Source organism: Nannobrachium achirus, assembly GCF_963921795.1.
Source record: "Nannobrachium achirus genome assembly, chromosome: 22".
Lineage (NCBI taxonomy): Eukaryota > Metazoa > Chordata > Actinopteri > Myctophiformes > Myctophidae > Nannobrachium > Nannobrachium achirus.
This window is the reverse complement of record NC_137829.1, coordinates 7,477,701-7,500,103: the sequence shown is the minus strand read 5'-3', so window position 1 is coordinate 7,500,103 and position 22,403 is coordinate 7,477,701. Positions and strand designations below refer to the sequence as shown.

The 22,403-nt window shown below is 43.5% G+C and overlaps 1 protein-coding gene across 1 annotated transcript in view; it reads right to left on the bottom strand.

Annotated features, from left to right (window-relative positions):
• Positions 1-22,403, bottom strand: part of nalcn (sodium leak channel, non-selective) — a gene marked incomplete at its 3' end in the record, with an annotated part of 132,611 nt that overhangs the window by 150 nt on the left and 110,058 nt on the right. Inside the window, exons 27-43 of the mRNA XM_080753543.1 lie at positions 20,678-20,782; positions 19,238-19,344; positions 18,997-19,117; positions 18,077-18,175; positions 17,890-17,983; positions 15,142-15,248; positions 14,965-15,045; positions 14,726-14,845; positions 13,452-13,520; positions 13,203-13,351; positions 11,538-11,631; positions 10,445-10,577; positions 7,835-7,950; positions 6,520-6,677; positions 5,596-5,746; positions 3,513-3,662; positions 1,053-1,164 (exon numbers count right to left, since the gene is read on the bottom strand). Coding sequence (XP_080609669.1) covers positions 1,053-1,164; positions 3,513-3,662; positions 5,596-5,746; positions 6,520-6,677; positions 7,835-7,950; positions 10,445-10,577; positions 11,538-11,631; positions 13,203-13,351; positions 13,452-13,520; positions 14,726-14,845; positions 14,965-15,045; positions 15,142-15,248; positions 17,890-17,983; positions 18,077-18,175; positions 18,997-19,117; positions 19,238-19,344; positions 20,678-20,782 — 1,966 coding nt within the window. The remainder of the gene's footprint in view (positions 1-1,052; positions 1,165-3,512; positions 3,663-5,595; positions 5,747-6,519; positions 6,678-7,834; positions 7,951-10,444; positions 10,578-11,537; positions 11,632-13,202; positions 13,352-13,451; positions 13,521-14,725; positions 14,846-14,964; positions 15,046-15,141; positions 15,249-17,889; positions 17,984-18,076; positions 18,176-18,996; positions 19,118-19,237; positions 19,345-20,677; positions 20,783-22,403) is intronic.

Here is a 22,403-nt window from a genome sequence, read left to right as displayed (position 1 = left end):
GAACACGCACAGACACAGACACACAAACATGCACGCACACACACGTATGAACTATGAACGGACTAACGATTTACACTATGGCACTATGTTGCTCTATCAGTGCATTTATCTTTCTTTGTTGATGCTGTTGTTTGTTATGTGGATGCACTAAACAACATTTCGTTGTATGTCTCATACAGTGACAAATAAACATCTCATCTTATCTTATTTTCAGAGTGCGACAACCATGCGCAAACCAAGCATAAAATAACTTGTCTTATGCCTCATTCAAATACAGAAAACCCAAGCTAATGGTTGACTTTGTAATTCAATGTAATCTCTATGCAAACCAGCTTTTAAAATGTCCAAGCTGGAAAAAAAGCTTGGGAATTTTGAAAGCTGGTTTGCATAGAGATTACATTGAATTACCAAGCCAACCATTAGCTTGGCTTCTCTCAGTGTGAATGCAGCATTAGTTCTACTGGATCTCCACTAGTCCCTCCCTAACATTTTCGTCAATTGTTGAGCCATCATAGCTGAAAAAAGCTTGTTAGAAATATTTCGTCGTAATTTTGGTCAGCGAAATTAATTGACACTATCTTTTTTAGTGAACTGAACAACAGTCACATGCACACATAGACATCAAAGGGGAGTCGAGCCCCTGCCCTTTTATCCATCTGTAAAGAAGTGCCCTCTCCAGACCATGAATGCAGTTTTTAACCATGGGTGAAAGAAATGCAAATGCTCTCTTTCCATGCCAAACCTGAAGGCAGCATTCAAGAGAATTGCCTCGTCCAAACTCTCCTGGACTTGAATGCGGCATCTCATGTTGAAAGAATTGCCCTCTCTGTGTAGAAACCAAGCATCGAAAATAGCCGACCTCCAAGCTCACACCGCGTCACGCTTGCGACCCGTTGTGAGCTTGGAGGTCGTGGCTATTTTTGATATTTTCACCAAAAGGCCCTTTTAGAAATTTCAGCAAAATTTCAACCCAACATGCTCTGCACGTCCTTGCTGAACGAATGACTGGAGTCACTGAAATGAAGGGTGGTTCCCATCACTGCTGTACCAACCTGCTGGCAGCCGCCACTGCCCCAGCTTCCTCTGTGGTCGTTCTGAGGAGTCCTGCCGGTAGCCTCCTCTGTCTGACAGCGTAGGGCTCAGCAGCTGCTGGAGGCCACTCAGCTAAACACAACGACAGGGGGTGTCACTTAACCCATTTAGAACGGGTGTGTATCATTATTTTACGCTTTAACTATTGAAAAATAGCAGATATACAAGCTCACAGCGCGGCACCGAGTGCCGCGCTGCGAGCTTGCAGATCTGCTATTTTTGAAAAATTGTGAAAATTCTATAAGTGTCTATAAGTGTCTTTTGAATCCTCCTAAGGTTTTTTTGAAAAAAACCTATGTTTCTATGTGAGCAATCTGGCCAGCCATCGTCAAAGAAAAGGTCCTTATCACTTAACTGGAGCTCAGTTAGTCTGTTCTTGAGAGACAACTATGTCAGTGGTTCTCAAACCTTTTCATGTGAAGGACCCCCAAAAGGATATGTATTTGGCCCCCGACCCCCATTTAATCTAGTTCCAGGGACCGCCCCCCCCCCCCCCCCCCCCCCCAGAAGCAAAATTTGAGTTACAAATGTTCGCTTTGAAAATTATTCAAAGATTTGCACACATTTTCACAACTTTATCAAAAATAGCAGATCTACAAGCTCGCAGTGCCGCGCTGTGAGCTTGTATATCTGCTATTTTTCAATAGTTAAAGCATTCAATAATTCTAGGCCTAACCTGCAGCTTATAGCTTTGCTGTCAGGCAGAAGCCTCACATGTCCATATTTCAACTGGGGATGGGACGATATGAAAATGTCATATCAAAATTATTTTGACCAAAGAAATCGCGATTTACGATATTATCGCGATAATCACAAATCCCCAACATCAATTATCCTGGGGCAGAACATTTGACAAAAAAATTGCAGATCTACAACGCGTTGCGTTGCGACACGCTGTGAGCTTGTAGATCGGCTATTTCTTGGCAAAGAGATTTGGTAGGGAGTGAAAAAAAAAGACGGTATCAAGTCCGTTTTACCAATAGAGGGTTTACTTTAAATGGTAACAAATATGCAGTTCAGCAAATAAAAGGTGAATTGATCCCAGTGCATGACGGAGGACAATATCACAATAAATAAAATCTCCACAATCGTGGCACTGGCATGATAAACGATAATATCGCTTATTGTCCCACCCCTAATTTCAACTTATCATGTTATTTTTCTGTAAATGAATGCCCTAATTGGTCATACTAACTACAGTATCACTCTAAAGTAGCCAGAAACTGATCTAAAAGCTCACGACAAGACGTGCTGTGAGCTAGTAGATCAGGTATTTTTAGCTATTTTTTAAATATTGAACCAATGAAAAGTATTAACAAGAGCTTTGTGACTAGATAATAACTACACTGGATCCATTGGAACACATGGTTCTTTTTTCCCCATTTTCTGAAAAGTAACAGTTTTGGACAGGTTTCCACCCGACAGCGGCGATATCACACGCCTGCTGTAGATCAAGCTGTGACTGTCTACTGACTGTGTGTGTGTGTGTGCGCGTGTGTGCGTGCGTGTGCGTGTGCGTGTGTGTGTGTGTGTGTGTGTGTGTGTGTGTGTGTGTGTGCGCGCACAGGGGTGTCGCACCAAATTCTGGGCCCTGGGTACAAAGATTCACTCATATTTTGTGCTTCAACTATTATAAAATAGCAGATATACAAGCTCACAGCGCGGCACTCGGTGCCACGCTGCAAGCTTGTAGATCTGCTATTTTTGAAAAATCGTGAACATTTGTCTTTGAATGTTTCAAATCCTTCTAAGGTTTTTCAAAAAACCTATGTTTCTATGTCAGTGGTGCTCAAACCTTTTCACGTGAAGGACCCCCAAAATGTTATGTATTTGGCCACGGACCCCCATCTCAAAATATTTCGTTCCAGGGACCCCCCAGAAGCAAAATTTGAGTTACAAACGTTCGCTTAAAAAAATACATATATTCTGGGGCGCCCGCTGGCCTGGTGGTCAAGGCGCATACCACATATAGGCTATGATGCCTGCTGGCGTCGCCGGTTCGATTCCCGATCCGGACGACCTTTGCCGCATGTCATTCCCCATCTCTCTCCCCATTTCCTGTCAGTCTACTGTCCTGTCAATAAGGCATAAAAAGCCCAAAAACAAATCTTAAAAAAATAAAAAAAAATACATATATTCAAAGAGTTGCACACATTTTCACGGCTTTTCAAAAATAGCAGATATCAAGCTCGCAGCGCGGCACTCAGTGCTGCCGCGCTGTGAACTTGTATATCTGCTATTTTTCAATAGCTAAATAATTAAGGCCCCTCCACCTTGGGCCCTAGTAACTCAGTCCCACTCCCCCCCCCTGTGATGCCCCTGTGTGTGTGTGTGTGTGTGTGTGTGTGTGTGTGTGTGTGTGTGTGTGTGTGTGTGTGTGTGTGTGTGTGTGTGTGTGCTTGGCAGCATGGAGCCTTTACCTCCGGCTGAGATGGGTTTTCCTGGTTGTTAGTGTTGTGGTCTTCGCTGGGCACGGTGGTCTCTATGCTGGGGGGGTTGAGGAGGCGGCTGAGCTCCTGCTGCTGGCTCTTCTTCAGGCCTTCGATGATGCTGCACGGCTGCTGCTGTTTCTGCAAGTGCACGCAGAGCCACGCGGTGGGGGTGTGAAGGCGTAGACCGACCGAAAGATAAACGATTAGTTCGAGCTGTGCGATTGCATATAAAGTCAATGCAAAAATAAAACTTGGCGCTGCATTGAGTGGCACGGACAAAGAGTTCCATCACCAGCTGGAAAATACCAACTGAGGCGATGTTCGCTTCCCCCCACCAACGAAGCGTGGAACGATTCAAGCGACTAGAAAGATATTTGAAGATATTTTTTTGTCTTTTGGTTGGAACCAACCTTGAGTGTTTGGCATAAAATCCTCCAGCCTTTGAGGCCTGTGTATTCATGAATATGCTTGTGTATCTTCATGAAGCATCTTGCACCCCCAGGCACTTTCCTCGTTCGAGTGTGAGGCTTTACACACAGGAGACGTTTAACAAATTGAAGTTTGAGAGAAAGTGTAGGAGGTGTACAGTATTCTTTGAGAATCATTATTTAGACGCTTTGAGCATGATCAATAACAATTTAATATGTAATGTGCAGACCGCAGAGTCAATATATTATTATCTTTACACGCAAACCGTAATTCATATACATTTGTGTTTCCAGGAATGCGTTTGTAGACTGTGTGTGGCGTGTGAGTATACACGACACGTGCATCCAGGGCTGTTGCACCAAATTCTGGGCCCTGGGTACAAGGATTCATTCACATGTTGTGCTTTAACTATTGAAAAATAGCAAATCTACAAGCTCGCAGCACGGCACTCTGTGCTGCGCTGTGAGCTTGTATATCTGCTATTTTTTAATTGCTAAATAATTAAGGCCCCTCCACCTTGGGCCCTAGTAACTCAGTCCCACTTTTTCCCCCTTGTGACACCCCTGCGTGCATGTGTCATGACGAGATATGTGCAGGTTGTACATGTGGGTGGGTGTTTGTGTGTGTATAATATAAATAGATATGTGCAGGTTGTACATGTGGGTGGGTGTTTGTGTGTGTATAATATAAATAGATATGTGCAGGTGGTACATGTGGGTGGGTGTTTGCAGGGTTCCCACACATTTTTACCAATTAATTTCCAAAACTTTTCCAGAATATTTAACGCGATTTCCAGTACTAACAATAATTCAGCTCAATAACAAGTCGCTTACTCCTATGCGCAATGCCCAAAGACAGGTAGAGTATGCCAGTGGTTCTCAACCTCAGGCCGTGACCCACGAAATATTCATATTTGAACTGGGGACCCCCCACCCTGACGAGCACTAAGAGTAGAGGAATTTTGTATAACACGGTTCTATTGTGAAAATAGCCGATCTACATGCTCACAGTTGTGAGCATGTAGATCTGCTATTTTCACAATTTCTGCCTTTAATATTTGACAATTTGGCCAATGTTTAATTTGTCATTTCAGAGGTATTAACAAAATCAATAACCAAAGACAATGCATAGCTATTTTTTCCAGGACCTTCCAGGACCCTTGATCAATTCCAAAACTTTTCCAGTACTGGAAAAATATTTTTCTAATTTCAAAATATTTCCAGTAATTTCATGACCGTGGGAACCCCATGTTTGTGTGTATAATATAAATAGATATGTGCAGGTTGTACATGTGGGTGGGTGTTCGTGTGTGTATAATATAAATAGATATGTGCAGGTGGTACATGTGGGTGGGTGTTTGTGTGTTTATAATATAAATAGATATGTGCAGGTTGAACATGTGGGTGGGTGTTTGTGTGTGTATAATATAAATAGATATGTGCAGGTTGAACATGTGGGTGGGTGTTTGTGTGTGTATTATATAAATAGATATGTGCAGGTGGTACATGTGGGTGGGTGTTTGTGTGTGTATAATATAAATAGATATGTGCAGGTTGAACATGCGGGTGGGTGTTTGTGTGTTTATAATATAAATAGATATGTGCAGGTTGAACATGTGGGTGGGTGTTTGTGCGTGGCTTACAGCGCGGATGCGTTTGAGACACTTCTTGAGCCACATGCGGATGGTCTGTTTGGCCACCTCTTCTTCTATGGTGTACTCCAGCTGCTCCCTGGCCAGCAGCTCCTCCAGCTGGAGAGACTTCCTGATGTCCACAGAGCGGTAGGACAGCATACTGCCGCAGCGCACAGCAACACAAGCACACACAAGCACCTTTCATTTTGTATAGTTGATGCATATCCTCACTGTCAGGCAGAAAACCTATTATGTCCAAAATTGTTACTTTTCAGTATACTGTAGGATACTGGAATGTCACTTTCTGCTGATTGTTAGGATGCTGATGATAAACAGCTGCTTTTGGTTGATTTGTTGGTACTGGCTTTCTTGGCACATGTCACGATTATTTGTGTGCACACAGATGCACATTGGTCTGTAGCCATAGGCGATTTTAAGGGGTGCCTATGGGTGCACTTGCACCCCCTGGCCGCCAGGGGGGTGAACAACCTCATAAAGTCATTACTACCACAAGCAACACATTTCCACAGAGCAAAAAAGTGTCTGTTATTTATCTCTGGTGGCGAATTTGGTGGTAAACTGCTCCTAAAGCCCTCTCTCTTAAATGTATTTTACACATAAGTTGTTGCAAAAATAAGTAAATAAATCATATAGATATATGCTCATGCTGTCTAGAAAAGCACAGTTTATATTGTGTTACAATTAGGTAAAAAAGAAACCTTAGAAACCTGTTAAAACAACAGCACAAACCGTACAAAATCCGAAAAGTGCCCGTGCATGAGGAACGCAGTCTTGCACCCCTTGCTAGGAGAGGCTAGAATCGCCTATGTCTGTAGCTGTCTAAAGTCTAGGGGCCATTTCGTTCATTGAATGATGATGGAATTATAAAAATGTCTTTGCCTGTATATTTCCTACGCCCGGATGAATGCTCACCTGAGCACATCGTGGAAGGTGACGTCCGCTCCATTGTGTAGTCTCTCCATCTCGTAGCACATGTGTTTGAACAACAACTTGTCTTTGTCCAGATCCACCTCTAGCCTACCTCTGAGTAGACGTAGCAGGAACTTCACTTTGGACGTGGGGATCAAACCCTGAAAGAAATGAGCCAGAGAGGTCGTGAAAGGCTCACAGGCAAGAATGATTGACTTTCTGCTGCCCCGTGTCACTGTGACTTGGCCGGAACTCAAGAAGAGATTCAACATGTTATTGAACCAGCAGATGAAAGTGGCTCTGAGTGAGATTAGGGTCTTCCACCACTCATCTTTTGAGCTGTGCCTGTACGGCTACAATATCCTGAAGATAATTAGAGACAGTGTGGGTCTGTGGAAGTTTCACATTTTTCTTCCATTAAAACTCATTCCCTCTAAACCTCTTAATTTGACCCCTTTTTGTCTCTATCGTTCACTCTAACACCAAAAGGTCGAGACGACACCCCACAGTAGTCCAGACCTGGGCTATGTGGACGACATCAGCCTGCTCTCCGACCACGTGGAACAAGCACCGGAGCTCCTGAACAGAGTGGAGTCAGAGTGTGCCAATGTTGGCCTTTGGCTAAATACCAAGAAAACTGAGGTTATCATCTATAACATCAGAATATCCACCTCTGACAACAACAGGATGCACTGCTGTGAAGGAAGTCACGGACAAGTACCTGGAACTCCAACCTCCCCCGACAAATCAAACTCCGCTTCTTTTATGCAACGTTAGTCTGTTCTCCTATATGCTATATGGTAGTGAATACTGGACCCTGAAAAACAACCCTGCAGAAGTCTCTTGACGGATGTTATACTAGAATGTTGCATGCAGTACTTAACATCAGCAAGAGTGCACATGTTACCAACAATAATCTGTATGATGGTATGTATACCAAGGATGAGCGAGAAAATAGCAACCAGGAGAATTAGACTAGAGACTAGGACACTGCCAAAGACATAAAGAGCTTCCAGCCAGCAAATTGGTGCTGTGGGAACCAACACACCGGCACTGGTCACGAGGACATCCTACATTAACATATGTGGATGTACTCAAGAAAGATGCAGGAGCGCAAAGCACCAATGAGCTGGCCAGATGTATGGAAAACTGGGATGACTGGAAGCGACGATCCGAAGAACGACCTACTGTAGAGAGATCCTTCCCTTTTACACTAAGCCCCTTATTTTAGACCCCCTTCCCTCCATGCAAAGTCCCCTCATAATCATTACACTCATGTTCTTGTCCTGTTACTCCTCCTCTCTCCCTCGGCTCTCACCTCTCGCTTGTCGTCGACCATGTTCCAGATGATCTGGAAGTGTCTCAGGTCATTGTAGCTCAGCAGCTGATCCTCTTCCGTTGAGTAGAACAGAGAGAAGTTCTCCACAATGATGGCTGTCACAACCCGGGGAAGAAAAGGACGCATTAAAACACTCTCAGATAAACATACTTTTTTCACAGAATAGTAGCACCTACTGTAGCAATGCAGCTGCAGTAAATTGTCGTACAAACCATCTGGAGGCGTACTAGATTATTAGTGCTCATGTCAGACTCTGCATGAGACTGTTCTGACAGCTGCAATGGTGCCATACCGGGATAAATAATCATCTGGCACCATGACAACATTTTATATGAGTTAGTGGCCAGGCTAATGGTGTTCTGGATGAGAGCTCCCAATAAAGTGCTCATACTGAAATGATTTGTTCTTGGTTTAAAAAAAGAGAAAGAGGCATTTTAAAAATGGTGTTAAAGGGGAGTTTCGGTCAAAAACGACTTTCCTACCTTTAAAATGTTGATTCGGGAAGCTTCTGGGTTGATCCTGGTTAGTTTTGACCCATAGCAGCATTTTGTTCCATTTTGGATTTTCTCCCCTGCACCCCACGGCTCCAAACGGCACCTCTTGGGTCACTCCATAATCCGGTTATTATTCTCGCTCAAAACTCACTTTTCTCGCTCGGTCTCAGTCCCTGGTAACGTTGTTAGCAAATCCAAGCTACACCAGCTCCTGGTCGCTGCCATGTTTGTTTACTTTTAGCTCAACTCTGAACTCTCAGCCCAGGAGAGAACACTGTGAAATCACGTTTTGTATCGCGTGACTCCCCGACGCGCGACGAACAATAAAACACAAAAATGCTCTTAGCCAAAGAAAAAAGATGTAACTATGTCGACAAAGTCTGCAGAGTGATGTATGGTGTAGCCTCTTGTCTACCTCAACAGGCACAACAGGCTGTGGGGGGAGGGGGGTGGAGCTGTGAGCAGCAGCAGCAGCTCGTGAACGCGCGTTTCCCAACGGGTATGGGATTTCCCAGTGTTTCTCTTGCAGGGCTGAGAGTTCAGAGTTGAGCTTCTTGTAAACAAACATGGCGGCGACCAGGAGCTGTTGTAGCTCGTATATGCTAACAACGTTACCAGGGACTGAGACCGAGCGAGAAAAGTGAGTTTTGAGCGAGAATAATAACCGGATTATGGAGTGACCCAAGAGGTGCCGTTTGGAGCCGTGGGGTGCAGGGGAGAAAATCCAAAATAGAACAAAATGCTGCTATGGGTCAAAACTAACCAGGATCAACCCAGAAGCTTCCTGAATCAACATTTTAAAGGTAGGAAAGTCGTTTTTGACCGAAACTCCCCTTTAAGTACAGTAACCCCGGTGGAATGGCCCTATGCACTGTCATGAGGCTCAGCTCATCATCCAATTTCATGATTCAATTTGAAGGAGCTTTATTGGAGAGAACATACATTTTAGTCAAAATATAATAAACACTGTTGAAAATGGGGAACGTGAGCTATGTAGTTTTATATATACGCTATGCAGGGGGTATAAATCTTTTTGAAACAAATAGCAATCTTTTGCAGTAGCTTTGGAAAAAATAGCAGCATTTCCTTTTATCATCCAGTGCAGTCACCTACATCAACAGACACGGTCCATAGAAACACTGATGATCACACTGGCAAGAGATTGTCTTGGCTCACACACAAAACTGACTTATTTAGTTTCTCTCTTTTGCCGTGTTTCTCTCCCCACTTGTCTTCTCCCTTCACCTCTCTCTCTTCCTCTTTCCCTTCCTCTGCAGTGGGAGGGAGATTATAATTTCTGCATGGCGGGGTTTGATCATTGCCTCCAATGATAAGTGGTAATAGCAGTGTTAAATTCAGTCCAGGGAGCAATGGCAAGGCTTGTGCTTTATGAGCTTCTTGGGTTTACGGACGTATCAGAAGGAAATGAAAGAAAGGCCTTAAAGGAGTAGTTCTCCCCCAAAATGACTTTTTTTCTATTGATTACTCACGCCATGGAGACTTGAGTTCAACAATAATATTCTTTTGTATTTGTTGCATTCCTAAGAAAAAAAATGTATTATAGTCCATGGCGTGAGTAATCAATAGAAAAAAAGTCCTTTTGGGGGTGAACTACTGCTTTAAAGATGACAGAGAATAGTTCCCTCCTTACCTGTATTTGAATAGCTTTCCCGGGGTAAATCTATCACAGGTTTTTATAACGGTCACGCCCCCTGTCTCTGCATCATGCCCATTGGCGTTGTCAAATGACATCGCTTTCTGCTTTCTCTGTAAAAATGGTTCAGCAAAATGTTCCTAAAAAATCGTCGTTAATCGTTGTTAATCAATGTCACTGTTGTTGTCTGTCACTGTCTGTCGTCGACTCGTCGCTAATGTGGCACCTGTGTTACTTGCGGCAGGGGAGGGGGGGGGGGGGGGGGGGGGGTGGGGGGGGGGGGCGAGTGTTGGCAGGGGTTGGCATGCCCACCTGGAAGGAGGCGTAGCCAAAAGCTCCCAAACCGCGAGGGGCGTGACAGTTTTACAAAGACCTGTGATAGATCTCCTCCTCGCCTTTCGTGTGCACCCAGCATGTTCATAGACACGCACACAGACTCACCCACAAGCAGGTTGAGCATAATGTAGGCAATGATGACGTAGAATGAGCAGAAGTAGATGAGGGCTCCAGCGTAGTTCCCACAGTCCGTCTCCCAGTAGCGATGTTTATCTGGGGTGCAGAACGGTGGCTGCACCTGGGGCATGACGGACAACCCAAACACGTTTCACGTCAACGTTATGGGCCTCCATGGAACAACACAACCACTCGGTCAACACACATACACAGAGGATCGATAATAGTTTAGCAAAGACTCTCTTGTGTGCTGTAAAACATCAAGCGTAAATTACGTGGGACAGAAATTGCAGCCGGTGCACTTTTTGTTCCACCTCCTCTGGAAAAAGCTTACAAAGTATTAAGACCATAAGTTGAACTACTCGTTCCTGTAACAGCACATATCCTGAGGCAGCGGCGTTCCTTAACCTCTTCATCTTCAGTTAAAAACATAATAAAAATATAATTGCACTTGTGTCCCCTAGAGGAGTTTTATTTTTTAACCACTAAACCCTATATACTTTGTTGACTGGGGTCCCACAGGATTCTATACTAGGCAGGCCCCCCTCCTTTTTCCCCAAGTCTCTTTTCAACTAATGTTCCCCCATTGGTTGAAAAGATAAATGTTCCCTTGCTTAGACATGCCGAGAATAGGGAATTTGGGGAAATCTCGCTATTTCTACGTCCTATCAAGGGAGTCGGCAGGTTAGCTACTCACCCGCGTCACGGTTACCGAGGTTAGGGTTAGGGTTAGGGTTAGGTTTAGGCATAGAGGTTAACATTCACCCACGTCGGCAGGTTAGCTTTTCACCCGGTTAACATTCACCTGTGTCGAAAGAATGAACTGTCGAACAGATGTTATGTTGCAATATCGACACGCTCCCGGGAATTTAAGGTTCATGTTGTTAATACACCAGTCACTTGTATTTTTTTTTTTCCGATAATTGTTTCTACATGTTTGTACAGTTTCAAATAACGATGTCTAATTTAAATACTGTAGTAATAATGTATTGAATCTTCAATCTATCTGCCCTGAATAGCCATGTGTATGTATGCTGCAGTAAGTTTGTGTTGTGTGGCAGACACTGCTGTCCTGTCTTACCATGCAGTCATGCATGATTTTATTCCAATCTTCCCCTGTGACAATGCGGAAGAGGACAGTGATGGCCTTGCCCGCTGTAGAGAAATTAGCATGTCTGTCAATGGGGAGAAACATATAGACAGACAGTGTTATAGGAAAGATATTTTACACAGTGATGTAATTGTACAGAAAGCGTCCTCCCTGCTAGAGTTCACAAATGTTGACGTCTTTTTTTTTTGTAGGCAAACTAAGAATGTTGCTTTTGCCATTGGTTTCTATGACAGATTCGTAATGGGATTTACTGCGTGGGACCTTTTGGGAGTGAGTACTCTATAAGAGCATTTGCATGTGTTTGTCTGTCCGTGGCTAATCTCGCAAATCACTGGACTGAACAAATTGGCCAAGGAAGCCATATTACCCCAATATTTTTTCTCATAATTTGAACATATTTTTGGGGGAATATCTTTCACATTTTATGAATTCATAGTCTGAGGAGATCCACCGTACGTTGACACAATCATCATGATATCATTAACATGACATCATCAACATGACATCAGAGATACACAGGGAAGCCACACCATTACTAGACCCTGTCTTGTTGCATTGGATTTTAATCGAAAACCCTACGATGGGAAAACTGCATTGGAAATCTGTCATGGGAACCCATGGCTCATGCACTTCTGGAACACACTATAGGCATACTTAGGTTTAGTACTTCTAAATGTAACCCACTATGGCATACGTGCTTAGGACTACAAACTGTAACACACTACCGGAAACTGTTAGGAGTAAGTATGTTTATGACTACAAACTGTAACATACTGTACAGTACATACTTCAGTTTAAGACTTCTAATTGTAACCCCACTATGTTTAGGATTAAAACTGTATGGTGTAGGACTACAAACTATAACACTATAGGCCAGAGGTAGGCAACCTTAGGCACGGGTGCCAACATTGGCACAGGGGAGGGTGATCGCCGGCACACTGGCAGAAGTTTGAGAGAGAGGATTTTTATTTTAAAAACAAAACATCTTGCACAACATTCTACATTCATTAAAACTCTGAACTCTGACTGGGGAGGGAGTCAGGGAGATAGGTGGATTATTGCTTTGCATGGGTCTAATGATCGTTATAACAATATCCTGCCAATCAAAATACGGTATGTCAAGATATTTGTCATTAAAAAATGTAAATGTGGTCAATTAAATGAAGTTAGCTAATTTAGAGCAAATTACATCTTGCAGATAGTTCTACATTCATTAAAACTCTGAACTCTGACTGGGGAGGGAGTCGGGGAGATGGATTATTGCTCTGGGTCTAATGATCCTTATAACAATGTCCTGCCAATCAAAATATGACAAAATATTTGTCATTAAAATGTACCGTATGTTGACATGGCACACCGACGCTCTAGAAAATAAAAACGTGGCACTTCATTTCAAAAAGGTTTCTGACCCCTGCTATAGGCCTTTGTACATTTAGGACTACAAACTGCAAGGCAAGGTTAGCAAGGTTCAACTTTACTGACAACAATACCAATCACAAAGTAAAAGGCATACCAATCACAAATCACACATCACAAAAGACAAATGTACAAAAAAGGCTAAAAGAGAACTACAATCTGTAACACAGTATAGGCTTAAGTGCATAAAGTGTAGAAGAGGAAGGCGGTCAAGCTAACCTGTTGATATTCTCTCCGTATTTGACCGTTCCAAAGAGAACAACCCCGGCAAAAGCATAGCAGAGCAGGAGAAGGAACATGCCCACGATGATGAAGAAGCTCTTATACATGCTGACCACCACAGTCAGCAGAAGCATCTTTAATGTCACCTACATGCACAAACACACACAAGTTGTATTGCTACAATGCACATTGTACATTGAAACAAGATGATGCATTGAGAATGTGCTCAGGTAAAAATCTACTCACGTGCTTCCCACATATTGTGAAGAATCTGAAGACAATCACACATGTGCCCATCATGTAGGTGTAGGCATTCTAGGGGAGGAAAGGATACACAAAGGAGGGAGCACTGAGTGTGAATCAATCACTCAATCACTCAGTGCAAATTCAGTGATATGACATTCAATCTGAATTTCTTTATAGAATTCGAAACAGCTTTTGACATTTTATCTAATTTGCTATAACTATTATAATGGATCTTTCTATGGCAATTTTACATTGGCTCCGTTTAGGCTTTCTTTGATATGAATATTCATTAGCTAGAGTGATTAACACCATCCCCCCTCAGCCCCTCGTCTGCATGCAAAATGTCAGGTGAGCCAAGAATTCCGACTGGCAATATTTCAACTATGCTGTATGAGTCATCAACTCATAAGACGCACATGTTCTGGTGCCAATTTGAATCATCCAACAAAATGTGTCCAACTTATGAAGTCGCAAGAGAATGATTTACTCTAAAAGTGTTATTCCTGTAATTAAGTATATATTATATACAATAATTTTTGCAATTATGCAATTCATTTAGCATCTTGACTTTTACTGTAACAATGTTTTACACTGACAAATGTATGGTAGAGTAACTACTGTCTCTCCTCACCCACTATGGGAGAGCAGGTATTCAGATTATTATTTTTGAGCGGTGGTCACACCGTCTCCATAGCGTGGCCGTGTGTGTATCCGTGTATGTATCCGTGTATGTGTGTGTGTCTGTATGTAGCCTAAGTACCCCTGGGTGACCAGAGAGGTGCTGTTGAGTCTAGTCTGCCCTGAGTGGCATGCATGGATGGATGGATGGCGCTCTCTCTCTCTCTCTCTCTCTCTCTCTCTCTCTCTCTCTCTCTCTCTCTCAAGCACCCCCCCCATATTTTTTTATTTTATTATTATTATTATTTTAAATATATTTTTTAAATATTATATATATATATATATATATATATATATATATATATACTGTATATATATGCTGTTGCGCAGCCTCCACGACCACCGCTCAGTTCACACGGGTGTGATTTTTTCATAAGAAAATGTATTTATCTTTAATTTATCTTTGTTCAATGGATATAATCTGGTAATCTTATGAGAAATAAAGGGAGGGAAATGAAGAAAAGATGAGTGGTTGCTAACCAATCAAAATTGCCAATTCATTCAAATAAGCGTGAAGAGGGTCAAATAACTTGATTTGTTTCAGGAAAAATTATTTTGGTTATCTACAGTATTTATTTATTGTATGTATATCTGACCATTAAGGCAAAGTGCAGCACTATCCAGATGACTCCCAGCGATGTGACCAGCAGGTCATAACGATTCCGTCGACTCTGCCAGTAGCCAGCTGGAGACATGGCTATCAGCTTCATGGTCACCTAGGTGGAAAAAGCAGCAAAGACCACAATCTATACAGTACATCCACAAAGATATTTCCAAACCCAGAAGGGTATTTGCGAAACCCTAAACCTGAGTAGAGACAGGGATATGGGCTTACCTCCAACACAAAGATTAAGGTGAAGACAACTGACATGGTGGCTAAAGGAACCGTCTCCGCATGTTTTTTCTCAGCATCCCACTGGAGAGGACATGCACGTACACAGGATCAAACATCAGTAAGAGCACGTTCAGTGGGACAATGTGATGTCTTCAGTAGGGATCAGAGGGTGTGTACCTTGACAGACAGCAGTACCGACTGGGCCAACACCAGCACAGCGATGCCCCGCTTGAAGAAGGGGTGCTGGGTGATATCATACATCTTGGCCCGGAAACCCCCAGTTTCTGTCAGTGATACAAGGAATACTTTTTTCAAAATAAACTGAACCAAATGATATTCATGAATCATTTCACACAAAAAAGGTTGTGCCAATACAACATAGTATATAAGGTTTGGTTTTCCGCCAAGGAATTTAAAATGGTCTAAACAGGTGTTCAAAACACATAACAGTAACATAGATGTAATTGTAAGGGGGAACATGTTTATTTAGCGATAACTCATGACTTTATGAGCCAAATGAAATAAAATAAAGGTGCAGTACGTGTTTTTTACGTAAGGGGATTTCCCTGACAAACAGTCTGAAAAATATTGTTGTTTTATAGGGACGTTTACTTACATACAGCATGTGGCACGATTATGCCTTGAATGCAGACCGAACAACATTTCCATTTGCACAGCACAACACTAAACAACTAAATCTGACTGAACATTTCAAAACAGGCTTTCCGATACCAAAATCCATATCCGATAAGGGAACTCGAGAGCTCCGTCATTTCTCATGCACGTCTCATGGTGTGATGAGAGACAGTTTTGTGCTGTGATGATGTGCCAGCAGTGATCGGGTGATCGAGTGGAGCGGGCGCTGTGGGCCGCTGGATGCGGATCAGAGTCAGGTTGATAGTATAGCTGGTATCAGCTGACTAAGGCACATTGATATTCTGTTCCAGGACAGGACTGTACTAGCTGGCAATGTAGAGGAGGCTGTTCCCCCGCTTGCCTATCTTTCACAAGTCGCTTCAAGTAGATCGACCTCGCTCTCCCGCCTCCCCGTATTCGGAAGTCTTCCAAACTAGAGAGAAGAAAGTGAATGAAATGGAAAGAAAATAACACCACGCTCACGGAGGCGCAATGATCTCTTCAGCACACACAAAACACCCACAAAGCACACACAAAACACGGGCGAGAGAGAGGAAAATGAATGAAATGGAAAGAAAATAACACCACGCTCACAGACGCGCTTCTTGCCTCTGTGAAAACAATGATAAATAGATCAGATATTGATCAGCTTCCTCGTAACGTGAATCGTTTCTTAGCCGACGTGTCAACCATTCCAAAAGTCATACGATTGGAAGTCATTGCTCTACACACAAACTCAGAGGAACAGGGAGGCGGGGGAAAAGGGTCGATCTACTTGAAGCGACGTGTGAAAGATAGGCAAGCTGTTCCCCCACACTGCCATACCTGCCTGGGCCTCCCTCATCCACCTCTCCTCAACTGCTCCAGTCGCAGAAGGAAAGAAAGGAAATTGTATCAATGAATTCTCCCCTCCTAATTATGCCAATTCTGGAACTCCCCACGCACTTATACTATTGTCACTGATCTTTTATTTTTTCCACCTACGGTACTGGTTCACCTGCCAGTAAGGAGCTTCAGAGGCATCGTGAGCTAGCTTGGTTCCATACCCTGAATTGCTAGCCACGCCCCTTTAAAAATTTGTTTCTGTGATTCAGAGGTCTGGTGATGCTCTCATTGAAGTGGTTTTCCTCGGTTGAAATTACGAATGAGCAAATCAGTGGCGCTTCAACTCGAAGACGTCGGGGCTTGTGAGCAGCATGAGTGGGGTTTTCCCAGAACTCATGTGCGATTCCAAGTAACCCAGCGCCGCCGCCGGACCGTCGCATCGCGTCGCCCGCCGCGGTAACATGCGATCGTATCGATCTCGCTATGAAACATCAGTAGCAGACATGTTTTACTGTGTTTGATTACTAGTTCGTAGCGCTTCTATTCTGCCTGTTTCTTTGGTTAGCAAGTAGCAAGCAACAGGCTAGCCAGCCACATAACACCAATAACAACTACATAATCTGCTTTGCTACTGTTGTGATTGGTCAGGCTGTGAACCAATCGCAACGCCCATCCCAGAAACTGCTGCAGATGGAAGCGATTGGAGTGAAACGAAATGTCAATTCAGGAGAGTCAGGCTAAGCGTGAGCTGGAGAGCATGCACTCCTCGTTCAATAACGGTGACCAGGCTGCAGCCACCGCGGAGGACTGGAACCCACAGTTCCTGCGGTGTAGGATAGGGTCATTACCCCTGCGCCACCCAAGCACCTGAATCAATGTATTCCCTCGTACTGAAACATGATTGGTTTAATGCTACACAAAACGAGCCGGGAAAGTTCTATCAAAGTAGCCTTGACTTATTGACTGATAAACTCAATTACCGGTAGTCAGTAAAATGCCATGGGAGGGCTGACACAAATCACTGTCTGAACTATCCACATTACCACCTGTCCTGCTATTCAGACGTACTTTCCTTACAGCTTTCAGTCATTGTGGAATTATATGAGTATGATGAACCCACTGCTGTGAATGAGGAATTAATCTGCCGTCTCTGTGATCAACGAATAAACAGGCGTCATCAAATGGCGCTTAATCACGCAGGTGCTGCTTAACTATGTGCAAATACACACATGTACTGTACATCCACACACAAATGCCAACATTCCCACCCAGACATACAAACGCAGTGCATGATCAATCGAGAAATGGATGAAAGACTTGCAGTGCTTTAGGGCTAAATGTAATGGTTATAATCATTCTTTTTCTGCCGCTGTAATGGAGGCCATTAGACTTGTAGACTGCAAGAATTCAGAACTGAGTGCCAACTGCGTGTGTGTGCGCGCGTGCGCGCGTGCGTGTGCAGACCTGGGCGTGGGGGCAGGTGGAGAGGCTGGGCTATCTTCAGCCGGCTCTTCAGATCCTCCCACCTCCGCTGGTCCACCGTAAGCAGAGCGGTTCCCTGTAATAAACAATAAACAGTACATCAATGGCTCACGCTGCTCTAAAAAACACAGGTCATTCACGTCTTTTTAGACATCCGTGTGATTGCAACCTTGTTCTCATTGAAGTTAGCGATGACGACGCCCACGAACAGCGTGAGTCCGATCATACAGCCCAGGAACACAAAGACGTGGATGTAGATGCCATGGATCTGCAGACACACACAGACGGAGACACGGTCCCTTGAATCAGGGTTTCCCAAACTTTTTTGTCTCAGGGCACCCCATAAATATTGTTTTAATCCGAGGCACCCCTACGTTATAATTTTCACTCCCAGCACCTTATATTTATAGCATATTGTCATTTGTCGGGTGGAAACCTTGTATGTCCAAAACCGTTCGTTTTGTATTTATCATCTATAAAATGTACTAAACTAGTGAAAACAGCAGATCTACAAGCACACAACTGTGCTTGTAGAGTGTGCTTGTAGAGCAATGGCTTTGCTTTACCAAAAGACGTACACATTTGAAAACTTGGAGATACGAGGTTTCTGCCCGACAGTGACGATATTTTAGTGATTATGTTGCGAGGAAAACGTTGAGATAATAGCCATTTTGGTTAGAACTGACTGAAAATAACTTTGTACTTTAAAATGATACCAAATATTTTTTCAAGTGTCCAAATACATTTCAAATATTATCAAATTATCTCGCGGCACCCCTGGACTGCCGTCACGGCACCCCAGGGTGCCCCGTCACCCACTTTGAAATAGCCATTTTGGTTAGAACTGACTGAAAATAACTTTGTACTTTAAAATGATACCAAATATTTTTTCAAGTGTCCAAATACATTTCAAATATTATCAAATTATCTCGCGGCACCCCTGGACTGCCGTCACGGCACCCCAGGGTGCCCCGTCACCCACTTTGAAAACCCCTGCCTTGAATAACACTCGCTGGCAGGCGGTATGAGTCAGTAATGACAAAAAGAAAGAGAACAGATTGATGGGAGATATAGAGCCATGCTTGGTACCGGTCCAACGCGGTGAATGATGACGTCTCTGACTTCCACCCAGCCTTTGAGTGACAGCACCTCGAACAGAGCCAGCATGGCGTTTCCCACGTTGTCGAAGTTAAAATTGCGGGGGTTGGCCCTGGCACGGTACAGCATGGGAACACAAATCATTACGCTGTTTTAATTAAAGGGAATGTCAACCGTAATGTCAAAATAGATTGGTCACAAAAACGAAATAAATGAGAAATTAAGTCTTTACCAGACTCTTGGTACCCAGAAGCCTGGCTTCTTCTCCCCGGGCTTGAGTTTCAGGTTGAGGTTTTTGGAAACGCTGACGTTGATTCTGAATATACCGTGGCAATCCTTCTACAATGATTCAAAAAGAGCTAGTGTTATGCACATCCTTGTAGTGGCTGGTGCAGGACATGTATATGTGTTAAAGAAAAGAAAGAGTCCGCACAGACAGCTTAATGCTCCATGTCTGTGCAAAACAGCAGACAAACAGCAACTTACTGGTCTTCCTCCATTGAAAATAATCAAGGTGACCCAAGTAGTCTCATAGTGTCAATGGATCACCTTGCAGAATTATACAAGGTTCCAATACACTCAAGATAAAAGCAAAATGTTTCACAATGAATTCCACTTTTAAGATCTGTGTCTTTTAAAATGAATGTAAGAGAAGAAGAATACAAAATTACAAACATGAAGATGGATTAAAAATATCACTACACAAGTGACAATGTGACATGTAGTGATAGCAATTACAAGTGACCTCACTGCTGTATTAGACTATTAAAAATTGGGGTTTGTGCCTTTATTGGATAGGTCAGTAGGCTGACAGTAAATGGGGGGAGAGATGGGGAGCGAAACGTGGCAAAGGTCGTCCGGATCGGGAATCAAACCGGCGATGCCGTTAGGCATCCATGCCTACCGGTATGTGGCAATGCCTAAGTGGTATGCGCCTGGACCAGTAGGCCAGACCGGGCGCACCACCATGACTATTTTCGCCAGAGGAAGACCAGATGTGTTCAAAACTTTGCTGTATGTCTGCTGTTTTGCACACTAAAAGAGAAACAGAGCATTAAGCTGTCTGGGTGGACTCTTTCCTTCCTTAGTCTTTCTACAATAACCACAGAGCTTTAGGCCATGGCTACACAGAGCTGGATATTTCTGAAGCTAGACATTTTTTTGTGCTGTTGGGGCTTGCAGCCACATGAAGCTGGATATTTCGGCTGCGAAGCTGGATATTTTTTAAACCGGATAAATAAGTGGAGAGATTGAAAAATATCCGATTCACTGGATCCGTGTAGACAGGGAACCCGGATATCTCTGAAGACTTTACTGTGTGTGTGCTTGTTAGACCTAGATATCTTTGTCGTGTGGACCTAGATATTTTTCTATGTGGATATCTGAAAAACCGGGATATATGAAATATCCAGCTCCGTGTGGACCTAGATATTTTTCTATGTGGATATCTGAAAAAACGGGATATATGAAAAATTCAGCTCTGTGTAGCCATGGCCTTAAAAGTAGGAAAAAGCTGCCATTGGCACAAACAACAGCATAACAAGGCTCATTGGATAATTGATCTTACTTGGCACAAACACCAGAATGACAAGGCTCATTGGATAATTGATCTTACATGGAGCCCACCCCTCCTGACTGTAATTCTACAGCCACTTTTCCACTTCTACTGTACCCGTTCATAGATGTGGGGGTCGTTGCACTTGGCAAGCTTTCCAGCAAACAGTTGAACCCCAAAGCTTGCAAACACCAGCATGAGCGTGAGGAGCAGGATGGAGACCTGTGTATGTGACAGGAGATTGACTGAGAGTTAAAGGCAAACAGGGATTTCACTCACAGCTCAGTCTTCACATGGCTCAGAGGGGTAACCACCTGAATGCCTTGGCCTGAATGGAGGCATGGGAAATCCTAGCTCTGATCCAGAGCGTCAGCGAGTCCTCACTAAACACTCTGACAGGCGGCTGCCTCACAGACAAGACCAGGATTTCACTGCCCTACAAGGGTCAAAATAAACAAAACTAGAAGCAGTGCTCTTCCGAGCACAGGTCTCCACCAGGCTGTGCGTCCTGGTGGTGCTACTGTATAAATAATAGGCCAATGTAAAAAGGGTGGCATATGTTCTTCACCTTAGACCTTTCATGGCAATCGGACGCTGCATGCATGATTTGAAGCATTGTGTTCCAAAAATGTGTTTTGCTAAAGTCTACCTGCTGGTGGTGCTGTAACAGTCCAATGTGAAAAGGGTAGCATTTGTTCCTTGACATAGTGGGAATATGTGTGGCACATTTCACGGTAATCGCAACCTGCGTTGATGATTTGAGGCATTTTGTTCAAAAACGGAGCAATCCTGCAAACTTTGGAAGCTAATATTAGCCAATCAGGATGGAATATGAAATATCAGACGGATCAGACTTGATCACATGACTATAGAGATACTGTGTACCGATTTGTGTTATTTTTTGAGAAAATCTGAAGGAGTAATATCCAAAAATGTGTTTTACATAAGTCGGCCCAAAGGTGGTGCTTTAAAAGGCTGATGTGAAAAATGCAGGGAAAGGGTTTTTCCTTGGCCTCTAAGGAGTGCGCTTACAAAGTTTGAAACTGATTGGTGGAGTTATAGGTAAAACCACAAATCGGCCTGTTATAGCGCCACCATGAGGCTGATTTCAAAATTTTTAAGTGGCATGTCTTCCTCGACCTGGTGGGAATGTGTGTGCGCGATTTCATGATAATTGCACTTTGCGTTTGGGATTTGAGGCATTTTGTTCAAAACGGCTCAATCCTACAAACTTTGGAAGCCAATCTTAGCCAATCAGGATGGAATATGCAAAATCGGACAGATCCGTGTCGATCACATGACTGTCGAGATACTGCCTACCGATTTGTAGGATTTTTGGACGAAATCTGTAAGAGTAGTGCACAGAAATGTGTTTTGCGAACATCGGCCACTAGGTGGCGCTAGAAAAGGCCCATTTGAAAAATTTAGGGCAGAGGTTCTAGATTGGCATCCAGGGAATGTGTGTGCTCACTTTGGCAGCAACCGGGCCAACGGCGACTGAGATTAGGTGCACACAAACTGCGAGGACACACGCACGCACGCACGCTCGGACGGACGGACACACGGACGGACGAAGGGGAAAACATACTCTCCCCCATGCCTTCGGCTGGTGGAGACAACTACTTCACTACTCACCTAAACAAAGGTAGTTTTGCGTTGTTAAAAGTCTATTCTCCACGGTGGGAAACCTCTCAGCATCCCACCCACTCTGTAAAATACATTATTTTTGTCATGAAATAAAACGCATCCAACTCGACCGCCGCTGTTGAGTATTCTTATTTCCGGGTTGTGTCTGCAGTGGCATGATGCATTTTATTTCATGACAAAAAAAAAGTATTTTACA